This window comes from Oncorhynchus mykiss, chromosome 17, assembly GCF_057628025.1.
Source record: "Oncorhynchus mykiss isolate SJ-2025 chromosome 17, ASM5762802v1, whole genome shotgun sequence".
Taxonomy (NCBI): Eukaryota; Metazoa; Chordata; class Actinopteri; order Salmoniformes; family Salmonidae; genus Oncorhynchus; species Oncorhynchus mykiss.
In genome coordinates, this window is record NC_143038.1 from 70,107,449 (window position 1) to 70,123,349 (window position 15,901).

The window sequence follows — 15,901 nt, forward strand, 5'->3', positions numbered from 1 at the left end:
TACCAAGTTAGGAAGTGCAGGTTGGTTTCCTCCTCATCTTGTGGCCTCTCTCTAGCCTGGTTCCTCTCTAGGTTTCTTCCTAGGTTTTGGCCTTTCTAGGGAGTTTTTTCTAGCCACCGTGCTTCTACACCTGCATTGCTTGCTGTTTGAGGTTTTAGGCTGGGTTTCTGTACAGCACTTTGAGATATCAGCTGATGTACGAAGGGCTATATAAATACATTTGATTTGATTTGATCTCAATAGCAAGGCTCACTGAGTCAAAGAATGTGAAATAGATAATAAAACAATAGAGAAATTAACAATTTTAAAAATTAACATTAAATGTTACACTCACAGTAGTTCCAAATGTCATATTACGTATATATACAGTGTTGTAATATATACAGTGTTGTAATATATACAGTGTTGTAATACATACAGTGTTGTAACAATGTACAAATGGTTAAAGAACACAAGGGAAAATAAATCAACATAAATATAGTTTGTATTTACAATGGTGTTTGTTCTTCACTGGTTGACCTTTTCTTGTGGCAACAGGTCACAAATATTGATGTTGTGATGGCGCACTGTGGAATTTCACCCAGTAGATATGGGAGTTGATCAAAATTGCATTTATTTTCAAATTCTTTGTCAGTATGTGTCATCTGGGGGGAATGTGTGTCATACATCTGATCTGAGGTTAGGAAGTGCAGCTCAGTTTCCATCTCATTTTGTGGGCAGTGAGCACATAGCCTGTCTTCTCTTGAGAGCCATGTCTGCTCACTGAGTCTGTACATAGTCAAAGCTTTCCTTAATTTTGGGTCAGTCACAGTGGTCAGGTATTCTGCCACATTGTACTCTCTGTTTAGGGCCAAATAACATTCTACTTTGCTCAGTTTTTTTTGTAAATTCTTTCCAATGTGTCAAGTAATTATCTTTTTGTTTTCTCATGATTTGGTTGGGTCTAATTGTGCTGCTGTCCTGGGGCTCTGTGGGGTGTGTTTGTGTTTGTGAACAGAGCCCCAGGACCAGCTTGCTTAGGGGACTCTTCTCCAAGTTCATCTCTCTGTAGGTGATGGCTTTGTTATGGAAGGTTTGGGAATCACTTCCTTTTAGGTGGTTGTAGAATTTAACAGCTCTTTTCTGGATTTTGATAATTAGTGGGTTTCATCCTAATTCTGCTCTGCATGCATTATTTGGTGTTTTGCTTTGTACACAGAGGATATTTTTGCAGAATTCTGCATGTAGAGTCTCAATTTGGTGTTTGTCCCATTTTGTGAATTCTTGGTTGGTGAGCGGACCCCAGACCTCACAACCATAAAGGGCAATGGGCTCTATAACTGATTCAAGTATTTTTAGCCAAATCCTAATTGATATGACGAATTTTATGTTATTTTTGATGGCATAGAAGGCCCTTCTTGCCTTGTCTCTCAGATCGTTCACAGGTTTGTGGAAGTTACCTGTGGCGCTGATGTTTAGGCCAAGGTATGTATAGTTTTTTTGTGTGCTCTAGGGCAACGATGTCTAGATGGAATTTGTATTTGTGGTCCTGGCAACTGGACCTTTTTTGGAACACAATTTATTTTTTGTCTTACTGAGATTTACTGTCAGGGCCCAAGTCTGACAGAATCGTTGCAGAAGATCTAGGTGCTGCTGTAGGCCCTCATTGGTTGGGGACAGATCTAGGTGCTGCTGTAGGCCCTCATTGGTTGGGGACAGATCTAGGTGCTGCTGTAGGCCCTCATTGGTTGGGGACAGATCTAGGTGCTGCTGTAGGCCCTCATTGGTTGGGGACAGATCTAGGTGCTGCTGTAGGCCCTCCTTGGTTGGGGACAGATCTAGGTGCTGCTGTAGGCCCTCATTGGTTGGGGACAGATCTAGGTGATGCTGTAGGCCCTCATTGGTTGGGGACAGATCTAGGTGATGCTGTAGGCCCTCATTGGTTGGGGACATAAGAACCAGATCATCAGCAAACAGTAGACATTTGACTACAGGTTCTAGTAGATTATCTCTCTCTCCTGGCTGTGTTGGTCTGATTGTCTGTCTGGCTCTGGCCTTCTTATCTTCCTTCCCTCCCTCTCATCTCAAAGACAGATTTCCTCTGTTTATACTTCACTTGTTCATGTCACGGTTCAACTCAGCTCCAACCTCAGCATGACCAGAATAACTAACAGAGGAGGAAGATGTGAAGAGGAAGGAGAGAGAAATGGAGATGGAGAGAGAGGGGGATATAAGGGGGTGGAGAGAGAGAGGGGAATATAAGGGGGTGGAGAGAGAGAGAGGGGGATATAAGGGGGTGGAGAGAGAGGGGGGGTATAAGGGGGTGGAGAGAGAGAGAGGGGGATATAAGGGGGTGGAGAGAGAGAGAGGGGGATATAAGGGGGTGGAGAGAGAGGGGGGTATAAGGGGGTGGAGAGAGAGAGAGGGGGATATAAGGAGGTGGAGAGAGAGAGAGGGGGATATAAGGGGGTGGAGAGAGAGAGAGGGGGATATAAGGGGGTGGAGAGAGAGGGGGGTATAAGGGGGTGGAGAGAGAGAGAGGGGGATATAAGGAGGTGGAGAGAGAGAGAGGGGGATATAAGGGGGTGGAGAGAGAGAGAGGGGGATATAAGGGGGTGGAGAGAGAGAGGGGGATATAAGGGGGTGGAGAGAGAGAGAGGGGGATATAAGGGGGTGGAGAGAGAGAGAGGGGGATATAAGGAGGTGGAGAGAGAGAGAGGGGGATATAAGGGGGTGGAGAGAGAGAGAGGGGGATATAAGGAGGTGGAGAGAGAGAGAGGGGGATATAAGGGGGTGGAGAGAGAGAGAGGGGGATATAAGGGGGTGGAGAGAGAGAGGGGGATATAAGGGGGTGGAGAGAGAGAGAGGGGGATATAAGGGGGTGGAGAGAGAGAGAGGGGGATATAAGGAGGTGGAGAGAGAGAGAGGGGGATATAAGGGGGTGGAGAGAGAGGGGGGGTATAAGGGGGTGGAGAGAGAGAGAGGGGGATATAAGGGGGTGGAGAGAGAGAGAGGGGGATATAAGGGGGTGGAGAGAGAGGGGGGTATAAGGGGGTGGAGAGAGAGAGAGGGGGATATAAGGAGGTGGAGAGAGAGAGAGGGGGATATAAGGGGGTGGAGAGAGAGAGAGGGGGATATAAGGGGGTGGAGAGAGAGAGAGGGGGATATAAGGGGGTGGAGAGAGAGAGAGGGGGATATAAGGGGGTGGAGAGAGAGAGAGGGGGATATAAGGGGGTGGAGAGAGAGAGAGGGGGATATAAGGGGGTGGAGAGAGAGATAGGGTATAAGGGGGTGGAGAGAGAGAGAGGGGGATATAAGGGGGTCGAGAGAGAGAGAGGGGGATATAAGGGGGTGGAGAGAGAGAGAGGGGATATAAGGGGGTGGAGAGAGAGAGAGGGGGATATAAGGGGGTGGAGAGAGAGAGAGGGGATATAATGGGGTGGAGAGAGAGAGAGGGGGATATAAGGGGGTGGAGAGAGAGAGGGGGATATAAGGGGGTGGAGAGAGAGAGGGGGATATAAGGGGGTGGAGAGAGAGAGAGGGGATATAAGGGGGTGGAGAGAGAGGGGGGGTATAAGGGGGTGGAGAGAGAGAGAGGGGATATAAGGGGGTGGAGAGAGAGGGGGGGGTATAAGGGGGTGGAGAGAGAGAGGGGATATAAGGGGGTGGAGAGAGAGAGAGGGGGATATAAGGGGGTGGAGAGAGAGAGAGGGGGATATAAGGGGGTGGAGAGAGAGAGGGGGGGATATATGGGGGTGGAGAGAGAGAGAGGGGATATAAGGGGGTGGAGAAAGAAAGTTAAAGCAACAGAAGGGAGGAGAGATGAAGGGAGGAGTGTGAAAAGAAATGGTAGAGGATGAATGTCTTTAAGGTTCCTTCTGGCTCCTAGCCTGAAACTCTTCTCACAGTCTTCTCACAGTCTGTCAAGGCGGAGGTGGTGCTGATTGCTAGTGCTTTCTGTTTCGTGCTCTATGTAAGGGTGTGTGTGTGTGTGTGTGTGTGTGTGTGTGTGTGTGTGTGTGTGTGTGGGTATGTGTGTGTGTGTGTGTGTGTGTGTGTGTGTGTGTGTGTGTGTGTGTGTGTGTGTGTGTGTGTACCAGGGTTTCCCGTTAGCCAGTAAATGCCAGCTTTTGTCATTTCAAAATAAATAATATTAATTGATGGAAATACTAGTCGATGGGCTCCAAATGAAAAGGCTAATATACTTCATAAGATGATAAATCCTTAATCTGTTTGGAATTTAGTGTCGGGTGTGGGTCTCTATTCTTACTCAATCAAAAGATGCAAGGTTCTCCTAAGGGACTTCAGCTAAGTGTAACCCGAAGAGGCAAAATTGGTGAAGATTGTGTTGAAAATCCCTGTCTCCAACGTGCGAGAGGGGATTATTTCCCCCCAAAACAGAGTAAAGTTGGCCTCAAGATCGCTCTTTCTTTGAGGACAAAGTAGCGAGGCTGATGTGCATCAAGCTGCTCTAACGAGTTGGACAGTTTTCAAATCAAATCAAATCAAATTTTATTTGTCACATACACATGGTTAGCAGATGTTAATGCGAGTGTAGCGAAATGCTTGTACTTCTAGTTCCGACAATGCAGTAATAACCAACGAGTAATCTAACTAACAATTCCAAAACGACTACCTTATACACACAAGTGTAAAGGGATAAAGAATATGTACATAAAGATATATGAATGAGTGATGAATGAGTGATGGTACAGAACGGCATTGACTTCCCAACAGCAACGGCTCACTTGGAGCAGGCCAAGGCCCTCTGTAAACACCTCACTGAGCAGGCCAAGGCCCTCTGTAAACACCTCACTGAGCAGACCAGGGCCCTCTGTAGACACCTCACTGAGCAGGCCAAGGCCCTCTGTAAAAACACCTCACTGAGCAGGCCAAGGCCCTCTGTAAACACCTCACTGAGCAGGCCAAGGCCCTCTGTAAACACCTCACTGAGCAGGCCAAGGCCCTCTGCAAACACCTCACTGAGCAGGCCAAGGCCCTCTGTAAACACCTCACTGAGCAGGCCAAGGCCCTCTGTAAACACCTCACTGAGCAGGCCAAGGCCCTCTGTAAACACCTCACTGAGCAGGCCAAGGCCCTCTGCAAACACCTCACTGAGCAGGCCAAGGCCCTCTGTAAACACCTCACTGAGCAGGCCAAGGCCCTCTGTAAACACCTCACTGAGCAGGCCAAGGCCCTCTGTAAACACCTCACTGAGCAGGCCAAGGCCCTCTGTAAACACCTCACTGAGCAGGCCAAGGCCCTCTGTAAACACCTCACTGAGCAGACCAGGGCCCTCTGTAGACACCTCACTGAGCAGGCCAAGGCCCTCTGTAAAAACACCTCACTGAGCAGGCCAAGGCCCTCTGTAAACACCTCACTGAGCAGGCCAAGGCCCTCTGTAAACACCTCACTGAGCAGGCCAAGGCCCTCTGCAAACACCTCACTGAGCAGGCCAAGGCCCTCTGTAAACACCTCACTGAGCAGGCCAAGGCCCTCTGTAAACACCTCACTGAGCAGGCCAAGGCCCTCTGTAAACACCTCACTGAGCAGGCCAAGGCCCTCTGCAAACACCTCACTGAGCAGGCCAAGGCCCTCTGTAAACACCTCACTGAGCAGGCCAAGGCCCTCTGTAAACACCTCACTGAGCAGGCCAAGGCCCTCTGTAAACACCTCACTGAGCAGGCCAAGGCCCTCTGTAAACACCTCACTGAGCAGGCCAAGGCCCTCTGTAAACACCTCACTGAGCAGGCCAAGGCCCTCTGTAAACACCTCACTGAGCAGGCCAAGGCCCTCTGCAAACACCTCACTGAGCAGACCAAGGCCCTCTGTAAACATCTCACTGAGCAGGCCAAGGCCCTCTGTAAACACCTCACTGAGCAGGCCAAGGCTCTCTGTAAACACCTCACTGAGCAGGCCAAGGCCCTCTGTAAACACCTCACTAAGCAGGCCAAGGCCCTCTGCAAACACCTCACTGAGCAGGCCAAGGCCCTCTGTAAACACCTCACTGAGCAGGCCAAGGCCCTCTGTAAACACCTCACTGAGCAGGCCAAGGCCCTCTGTAAACACCTCACTGAGCAGGCCAAGGCCCTCTGTAAACACCTCACTGAGCAGGCCAAGGCCCTCTGTAAACACCTCACTGAGCAGGCCAAGGCCCTCTGTAAACACCTCACTGAGCAGGCCAAGGCCCTCTGCAAACACCTCACTGAGCAGGCCAAGGCCCTCTGTAAACACCTCACTGAGCAGGCCAAGGCCCTCTGTAAACACCTCACTGAGCAGGCCAAGGCCCTCTGCAAACACCTCACTGAGCAGGCCAAGGCCCTCTGTAAACACCTCACTGAGCAGGCCAAGGCCCTCTGTAAACACCTCACTGAGCAGGCCAAGGCCCTCTGCAAACACCTCACTGAGCAGGCCAAGGCCCTCTGTAAACACCTCACTGAGCAGGCTAAGGCCCTCTGTAAACACCTCACTGAGCAGGCCAAGGCCCTCTGTAAACACCTCACTGAGCAGGCCAAGGCCCTCTGTAAACACCTCACTGAGCAGACCAGGGCCCTCTGTAAACACCTCACCGAGCAGGCCAAGGCCCTCTGTAAACACCTCACTGAGCAGACCAAGGCCCTCTGTAAACACCTCACTGAGCAGACCAGGGCCCTCTGTAAACACCTCACTGAGCAGACCAAGGCCCTCTGTAAACACCTCACTGAGCAGGCCAAGGCCCTCTGTAAACACCTCACTGAGCAGACCAAGGCCCTCTGTAAACACCTCACTGAGCAGGCCAAGGCCCTCTGCAAACACCTCACTGAGCAGGCCAAGGCCCTCTGTAAACACCTCACTGAGCAGACCAAGGCCCTCTGTAAACACCTCACTGAGCAGGCCAAGGCCCTCTGTAAACACCTCACTGAGCAGACCAGGGCCCTCTGTAAACACCTCACCGAGCAGGCCAAGGCCCTCTGTAAACACCTCACTGAGCAGACCAAGGCCCTCTGTAAACACCTCACTGAGCAGACCAGGGCCCTCTGTAAACACCTCACTGAGCAGACCAAGGCCCTCTGTAAACACCTCACTGAGCAGGCCAAGGCCCTCTGTAAACACCTCACTGAGCAGACCAAGGCCCTCTGTAAACACCTCACTGAGCAGGCCAAGGCCCTCTGTAAACACCTCACTGAGCAGACCAAGGCCCTCTGTAAACACCTCACTGAGCAGACCAAGGCCCTCTGTAAACACCTCACTGAGCAGACCAAGGCCCTCTGTAAACACCTCACTGAGCAGGCCAAGGCCCTCTGTAAACACCTCACTGAGCAGGCCAAGGCCCTCTGCAAACACCTCACTGAGCAAGCCAAGGCCCTCTGTAAACACCTCACTGAGCAGGCCAAGGCCCTCTGTAAACACCTCACTGAGCAGGCCAAGGCCCTCTGTAAACACCTCACTGAGCAGACCAAGGCCCTCTGCAAACGCAAGTAAATTAGAGACAAGTGATTGTGTCGTTCAGACCCTGTCCAAGTAGTTTTTCTGCTGCTCTAGGAAAGATCAACATATGACACCCATTTGTCATGAATAGAATAAAGATTTGGAATGTATTGATAGACTACAGTAGAGTAATGGTGTGGATCATACCGCAATTGATGCATTTCAGTTGAGATAATTCAGTAGCACTTGGAAAAACGAAACATCATTGCCAAGTATTCACATCGGAGTTACAATGCAATCACTAGGCAGCCAACTGCCTACATTAGGAAACAGACTTGTTACCAATAAACCACGTGTATATCACACATGACACGAGTCACGACCCCCACGGCAGTTCAAATTACAATAAACAAAACATTAATTAGCATCCTCCTGTAGAACTGTAAAAAACGACTGATTGCATTTGAGCTTTGGAAACGAGTGTTTACATAAAAATGCATGGCGCTGGCCTCGTTTCACAGGAGCATTTTAAAATAATCCTTCTTTCAATGAACCACACTTAACAAATGTAGTTTATTTGCATATCGAATTTCATTGTCCAACGTCAGTTTTATTATTTCTTCATTTTGTGTCAGTTAACGCACTCGGGCGTAGTGGGTGAGGAGTCGGGCGTAGTGGGTGAGGAGTCGGGCGTAGTGGGTGAGGAGTCGGGCGTAGTGGGTGAGGAGTCGGGCGTAGTGGGTGAGGAGTCGGGCGTAGTGGGTGAGGAGTCGGGCGTAGTGGGTGAGGAGTCGGGCGTAGTGGGTGAGGAGTCGGGCGTAGTGGGTGAGGAGTCGGGCGTAGTGGGTGAGGAGTCGGGCGTAGTGGGTGAGGAGTCGGGCGTAGTGGGTGAGGAGTCGGGCGTAGTGGGTGAGGAGTCGGGCGTAGTGGGTGAGGAGTCGGGCGTAGTGGGTGAGGAGTCGGGCGTAGTGGGTGAGGAGTCGGGCGTAGTGGGTGAGGAGTCGGGCGTAGTGGGTGAGGAGTCGGGCGTAGTGGGTGAGGAGTCGGGCGTAGTGGGTGAGGAGTCGGGCGTAGTGGGTGAGGAGTCGGGCGTAGTGGGTGAGGAGTCGGGCGTAGTGGGTGAGGAGTCGGGCGTAGTGGGTGAGGAGTCGGGCGTAGTGGGTGAGGAGTCGGGCGTAGTGGGTGAGGAGTCGGGCGTAGTGGGTGAGGAGTCGGGCGTAGTGGGTGAGGAGTCGGGCGCAGGAGGCAGAAGGTACAGAATAGTGCTTTTATTTCGGCACGCAGGGAAAATTGTGCACGCCAAATACCGGGCGTAAATACAAGATAGCCCAAACACAGGACTTAATGAGTCCGGAGAAAAACCCAAAACGAGACACTCGAAGGGATCGGCGGCAGCTAGTAGACTGGTGACGATGACCGCCGAGCGCCGCCCAAACAGGAAGTGGAGACAAAACCAACAGAAGGGATCGGCGGCAGCTAGTAGACTGGTGACGACGACCGCCGAGCGTCGCCCGAACAGGAAGAGGAGCCACCTTCGGTAGTAGTCATGACAGTGTCTGCCGAGAGTAGCCTCTTTCAACTGCTGTGGTGCTGAATCGCAGCCGGAATGAGAAGTGGGTGTTCGTAGACAGACAGGTTTTGTAATTTATTAGGCCTAATTAAAATGTTCATGCCTAGGCCAAATTAACCTAGATTGTATTTGAAAACAATTTTTCACAATTTTGTTATTTATTAATTCATTATTCATTTATTAATTCAAATGTACATACAAATAGCCTATAGAATTATAAAATTATATTATACAAACATTACACTTTGAAGTTGTGTGAGGACCTGTTTTTCCAGTTTTAAATGTTTTTTTTAAATGTTTAATTGAAATTAAAATATGTATGATACCACATTTATGATTTAGAGCAGGGGACGAAACCTGTCCTATTGGTTTAGGAACATCAATGAAACCTGTCCTATTGGTATAGGAACATCAATGAAACCCGTCCTATTGGTATAGGAACATCAATGAAACCTGTCCTATTGGTATAGGAACATCAATGAAACCTGTCCTATTGGTATAGGAACATCAATGAGACCTGTCCTATTGGTATAGGAACATCAATGAAACCTGTCCTATTGGTATAGGAACATCAATGAAACCTGTCCTATTGGTATAGGAACATCAATGAAACCTGTCCTATTGGTATAGGAACATCAATGAAACCTGTCCTATTGGTATAGGAACATCAATGAGACCTGTCCTATTGGTATAGGAACATCAATGAAACCTGTCCTATTGGTATAGGAACATCAATGAAACCTGTCCTATTGGTATAGGAACATCAATGAAACCTGTCCTATTGGTATAGGAACATCAATGAGACCTGTCCTATTGGTATAGGAACATCAATGAAACCTGTCCTATTGGTATAGGAACATCAAAGAAACCTGTCCTATTGGTATAGGAACATCAATGAAACCTGTCCTATTGGTATAGGAACATCAATGAGACCTGTCCTATTGGTATAGGAACATCAATGAAACCTGTCCTATTGGTATAGGAACATCAATGAGACCTGTCCTATTGGTATAGGAACATCAATGAAACCTGTCCTATTGGTATAGGAACATCAATGAAACCTGTCCTATTGGTATAGGAACATCAATGAGACCTGTCCTATTGGTATAGGAACATCAATGAAACCTGTCCTATTGGTATAGTAACATCAATGAGACCTGTCCTATTGGTATAGGAACATCAATGAAACCTGTCCTATTGGTATAGGAACATCAATGAGACCTGTCCTATTGGTATAGGAACATCAATGAGACCTGTCCTATTGGTATAGGAACATCAATGAGACCTGTCCTATTGGTATAGGAACATCAATGAGACCTGTCCTATTGGTATAGGAACATCAATGAGACCTGTCCTATTGGTATAGGAACATCAATGAAACCTGTCCTATTGGTATAGGAACATCAATGAAACCTGTCCTATTGGTATAGGAACATCAATGAAACCTGTCCTATTGGTATAGGAACATCTTTGTACTTTATTTTATTACAATTTTACTTTTTTATTCTATTAAGATGAATTCCAATGATCTAAATGTGATTTTGAACCCCGTGGGGGGACGCCCTAATGCATTGTTATACACCCCAGTGCAAATGGATGTTTGGCACATTTTTTCAAATGTCAGGTCAATTTCTCTCCAGTCACGTTGTCCGGCGCAACCCATATTTTCGCAACGGAAACCCTGGTGTGTCACGCCCTCTGGGACACGCCCTCTGGGTCACGCCCTCTGGGTCACGCCCACCTCTGGGTCACGCCCTCTGTGTCACGCCCTCTGGGTCACGCCCTCTGGGTCACACCCACCTCTGGGCCACGCCCTCTGGGTCACGCCCACCTCTGGGTCAAGCCCTCTGGGTCACGCCCTCTGGGTCACGCCCGCTGGGTGGGCAAGAATTTAGATCCTAGTGCAGCCAGAGAGTGCTATGGGCTGATTGATGAGGCAGTTCAGGTGTTTTTTCTCTTCGATCTAACATGTATTTTCTGTCTCCTAACCAGATGGTTTTACAGTAAATACCATCCTCTCTCTGTCTCCCGTCTGTCTCCTGTCTCCTAACCAGATGGTTTTACAGTAAAACTACCATCCTCTCTCTGTCCCCTGTCTGTCTCCTGTCTCCTAACCTGGTGGTTTTTACCGTAAAACTACCATCCTCTCTCTGTCCCCTGTCTGTGTCCTGTCTCCTAACCTGGTGGTTTTTACCGTAAAACTACCATCCTCTCTCTGTCCCCTGTCTGTCTCCTGTCTCCTAACCAGATGGTTTTACAGTAAAACTACCATCCTCTCTCTGTCCCCTGTCTGTCTCCTGTCTCCTAACCATATGGTTTTACAGTAAAACTACCATCCTCTCTCTATCCCCTGTCTGTCTCCTGTCTCCTAACCAGATGGTTTTACAGTAAAATTCCATCCTCTCTCTATCCCCTGTCTGTCTCCTGTCTCCTAACCAGATGGTTTTACAGTAAAACTACCATCCTCTCTCTGTCCCCTGTCTGTCTCTTGTCTCCTAACAAGATGGTTTTACAGTAAAACTGCCATCCTCTCTCTGTCCCCTGTCTGTCTCCTGTCTCCTAACCAGATGGTTTTACAGTAAAATTCCATCCAGCTTTCTCTAGATGTACTGTTCCGTTGAACACATTCTGTCTCCTGTCTCTAGATGTTCTGGGGGGATACAATGGCACCATATTCGCCTACGGACAGACCTCCTCTGGAAAGACTCACACTATGGAGGTCAGTGTACGGCAGGGTTTGGAGAGACCTCTTTGTAGACTATTTCCTGTAAGGAGAGTCTGTGTTCCAAATGGAACCGCATTCCTTCTGTTGGCACTACCACTACCAGAGAATGAGTTTACACCACTGAGACCAACTGCAGTCCTAGTGTAGTACCCTTAATGTTGACAATGTATTGTTCCAGCCCAGCACAAGCACACCTAATTCACCTAATCAATGGTTTGATGATTAGTTGAAGAGCTGACTGGGATGTAGTTGTGCCAGGCTTGTGCAGAAATGGTGCATCGCTGTATTGGGTGTACCAGAGGATGACCTCGGTTGAGAAACACAGTAGTTCAAGTCCCCATGGCTTTAAATGATTTACGGTCCTGCCTCCTCTCCTGTAAATATCTTCTGAATCTCTTCCAAGTTAAGTCCCTGTCCCATGTTCCTCCTTCTTTTCCGCCTCTCTCTCTCTCCCTCAATCTTTTCACATGATTTTTCTCCCACTCTTCCTCTAACCTCTCTCTCTCTCCCTCTTCTCTCCTCCTCTCTCTCCCTCTCCTCTCCTCCTCTCTCTCCCTCTCCTCTCTCTCCCTCTCCTCCTCCCTAACTCCCCCTCTCCTCCTCCCTCTCTCCCTCTTCTCTCCTCCTCTATTTCTCCCTCTTCTCTCCTCCTCTCTTTCTCTCTCTCCTCTCCTCCCCTCTCTCCCTCTTCTCTACTCCTCTCTTTCTCTCTCTTCTCTCCTCCTCTTTCTCTCCCTCTCCTCCTCTCTCTCCCTCTCCTCTCCTCCTCTCTCCCTCTTCTCTCCTCCTCTCTCTCCCTCTCCTCTCCTCCTCTCTCTCCCTCTCCTCTCCTCCTCTCTTTCTACCCTTCCTCTCCTCCTCTCTCTCCCTCTCCTCTCCTCTCTTTCTACCTCTCCTCTCCTCCTCTCTCTCCCTCTCCTCTCCTCCTCTCTTTCTCACTCTCCTCTCCTCCTCTCTCTCCCTCTCCTCTCTCTCCCTCTCCTCCTCCCTAACTCCCCCTCTCCTCCTCCCTCTCTCCCTCTTCTCTCCAACTCTCTAACTCTCCATCTCCAAATCTCTAACTCCCCCTCTCCTCCTCCCTCTCCCCCTCTTCTCTCCTCCTCTCTAACTCCCCCTCTTCTCTCTCCTCCTCTCTAACTCCCCCCTTCTCCTACCTAACTCTCCCTCTTCTCTCCTCACTAACTCCCTCTCTTCTCTCGTCTTTCAGGGCAAGCTTCATGACCCACATGGGATGGGGATCATCCCCAGAATTGCAGAGGACATCTTCAATCACATATTCGCCATGGATGAAAACCTGGAGTTCCACATTAAGGTCTGCACTCTATTGACGATGACACCGTCTGCCTGCACCAGGGCTGTTACGCTGACCGGATTACCCCCACACCTGCTGTCATGAGTCATGACCAGGGCTGTTACGCTGACCGTATTACCCCCACACCTGCTGTCATGAGTCCTGACCAGGGCTGTTACGGTGACCGGATTACCCCCACACCTGCTGTCATGAGTCCTGACCAGGGCTGTTACGGTGACCGTATTACCCCCACACCTGTTGTCATGAGTCCTGACCAGGGCTGTTACGGTGACCGTATTACCCCCACACCGGCTGTCATGAGTCCTGACCAGGGCTGTTACGGTGACCGTATTACCCCCACACCGGCTGTCATGAGTCCTGACCAGGGCTGTTACGGTGACCGTATTACCCCCACACCTGCTGTCATGAGTCCTGACCAGGGCTGTTACGGTGACCGGATTACCCCCACACCTGCTGTCATGAGTCCTGACCAGGGCTGTTACGGTGACCGGATTACCCCCACACCTGCTGTCATGAGTCCTGACCAGGGCTGTTACGGTGACCGGATTACCCCCACACCTGCTGTCATGAGTCCTGACCAGGGCTGTTACGGTGACCGGATTACCCCCACACCTGCTGTCATGAGTCCTGACCAGGGCTGTTACGCTGATCGGATTACCCCCACACCTGCTGTCATGAGTCATGACCAGGGCTGTTACGCTGACCGTATTACCCCCACACCTGCTGTCATGAGTCCTGACCAGGGCTGTTACGGTGACCGGATTACCCCCACACCTGCTGTCATGAGTCCTGACCAGGGCTGTTACGGTGACCGTATTACCCCCACACCTGTTGTCATGAGTCCTGACCAGGGCTGTTACGGTGACCGTATTACCCCCACACCGGCTGTCATGAGTCCTGACCAGGGCTGTTACGGTGACCGTATTACCCCCACACCGGCTGTCATGAGTCCTGACCAGGGCTGTTACGGTGACCGTATTACCCCCACACCTGCTGTCATGAGTCCTGACCAGGGCTGTTACGGTGACCGGATTACCCCCACACCTGCTGTCATGAGTCCTGACCAGGGCTGTTACGGTGACCGGATTACCCCCACACCTGCTGTCATGAGTCCTGACCAGGGCTGTTACGGTGACCGGATTACCCCCACACCTGCTGTCATGAGTCCTGACCAGGGCTGTTACGGTGACCGGATTACCCCCACACCTGCTGTCATGAGTCATGAAGGCAGTCAAATACCAGGTGACTGTTTCGTCGCGGTAATTAGGCATCTCCAAGCTCTGATACTACTTGTGAATGAATCCCAGCATAAGAAACAATTCCTTTTTTTTGCAACTTTTTCAAATTATAGTCGCACACCTCATGTAGCCTAGCCCATAGTCCTATATGTTTTAATAAGGTTAGTATCACACCTCATGTAGCCTAGCCCATAGTCCTATATGTTTTAATAAGGTTAGTATCACACCTCATGTAGCCTAGCCCATAGTCCTATATGTTTTAATAAGGTTAGTATCACACCTCATGTAGTCTAGCCCATAGTCCTATATGTTTTAATAAGGTTAGTATCACACCTCATGTAGTCTAGCCCATAGTCCTATAAGGTTAGTATCACACCTCATGTAGCCTAGCCCATAGTCCTATATGTTTTAATAAGGTTAGTATCACACCTCATGTAGCCTAGCCCATAGTCCTATAAGGTTAGTATCACACCTCATGTAGCCTAGCCCATAGGTCTATATGTTTTAATAAGGTTAGTATCACACCTCATGTAGCCTAGCCCATAGGCCTATAAGGTTAGTATCACACCTCATGTAGCCTAGCCCATAGGTCTATATGTTTTAATAAGGTTAGTATCACACCTCATGTAGTCTAGTCCATAGTCCTATATGTTTTAATAAGGTTAGTATCACACCTCATGTAGCCTAGCCCATAGGTCTATATGTTTTAATAAGGTTAGTATCACACCTCATGTAGTCTAGCCCATAGTCCTATATGTTTTAATAAGGTTAGTATCACACCTCATGTAGCCTAGCCCATAGGTTTATATGTTTTAATAAGGTTAGTATCACACCTCATGTAGTCTAGCCCATAGTCCTATATGTTTTAATAAGGTTAGTATCACACCTCATGTAGCCTAGTCCATAGTCCTATAAGGTTAGTATCACACCTCATGAAGTCTAGCCCATAGTCCTATATGTTTTAATAAGGTTAGTATCACACCTCATGTAGCCTAGTCCATAGTCCTATAAGGTTAGTATCACACCTCATGAAGTCTAGCCCATAGTCCTATATGTTTTAATAAGGTTAGTATCACACCTCATGTAGTCTAGCCCATAGTCCTATATGTTTTAATAAGGTTAGTATCACACCTCATGTAGTCTAGCCCATAGGCCTATATGTTTTAATAAGGTTAGTATCACACCTCATGTAGCCTAGTCCATAGTCCTATAAGGTTAGTATCACACCTCATGGAGCCTAGCCCATAGTCCTATAAGGTTAGTATCACACCTCATGTAGTCTAGCCCATAGTCCTATATGTTTTAATAAGGTTAGTATCACACCTCATGTAGTCTAGCCCATAGTCCTATATGTTTTAATAAGGTTAGTATCACACCTCATGTAGCCTAGCCCATAGTCCTATAAGGTTAGTATCACACCTCATGTAGCCTAGCCCATAGTCCTATAAGGTTAGTATCACACCTCATGTAGTCTAGCCCATAGTCCTATAAGGTTAGTATCACACCTCATGTAGCCTAGCCCATAGTCCTATAAGGTTAGTATCACACCTCATGTAGTCTAGCCCATAGTCCTATAAGGTTAGTATCACACCTCATGTAGCCTAGTCCATAGTCCTATAAGGTTAGTATCACACCTCATGTAGTCTAGCCCATAGTCCTATAAGGTTAGT

General features: G+C 48.8%; 1 protein-coding gene across 1 annotated transcript in view; it reads left to right on the plus strand.

Moving 5' to 3' along the window:
- LOC118940507 (kinesin heavy chain) overlaps positions 1–15,901 on the plus strand; it is a 173,794-nt gene that overhangs the window by 60,776 nt on the left and 97,117 nt on the right. The window contains exons 3-4 of the mRNA XM_090204319.1: positions 11,602–11,675; positions 12,889–12,993. Of these exons, the coding sequence (XP_090060445.1) occupies positions 11,602–11,675; positions 12,889–12,993 (179 nt within the window). The remainder of the gene's footprint in view (positions 1–11,601; positions 11,676–12,888; positions 12,994–15,901) is intronic.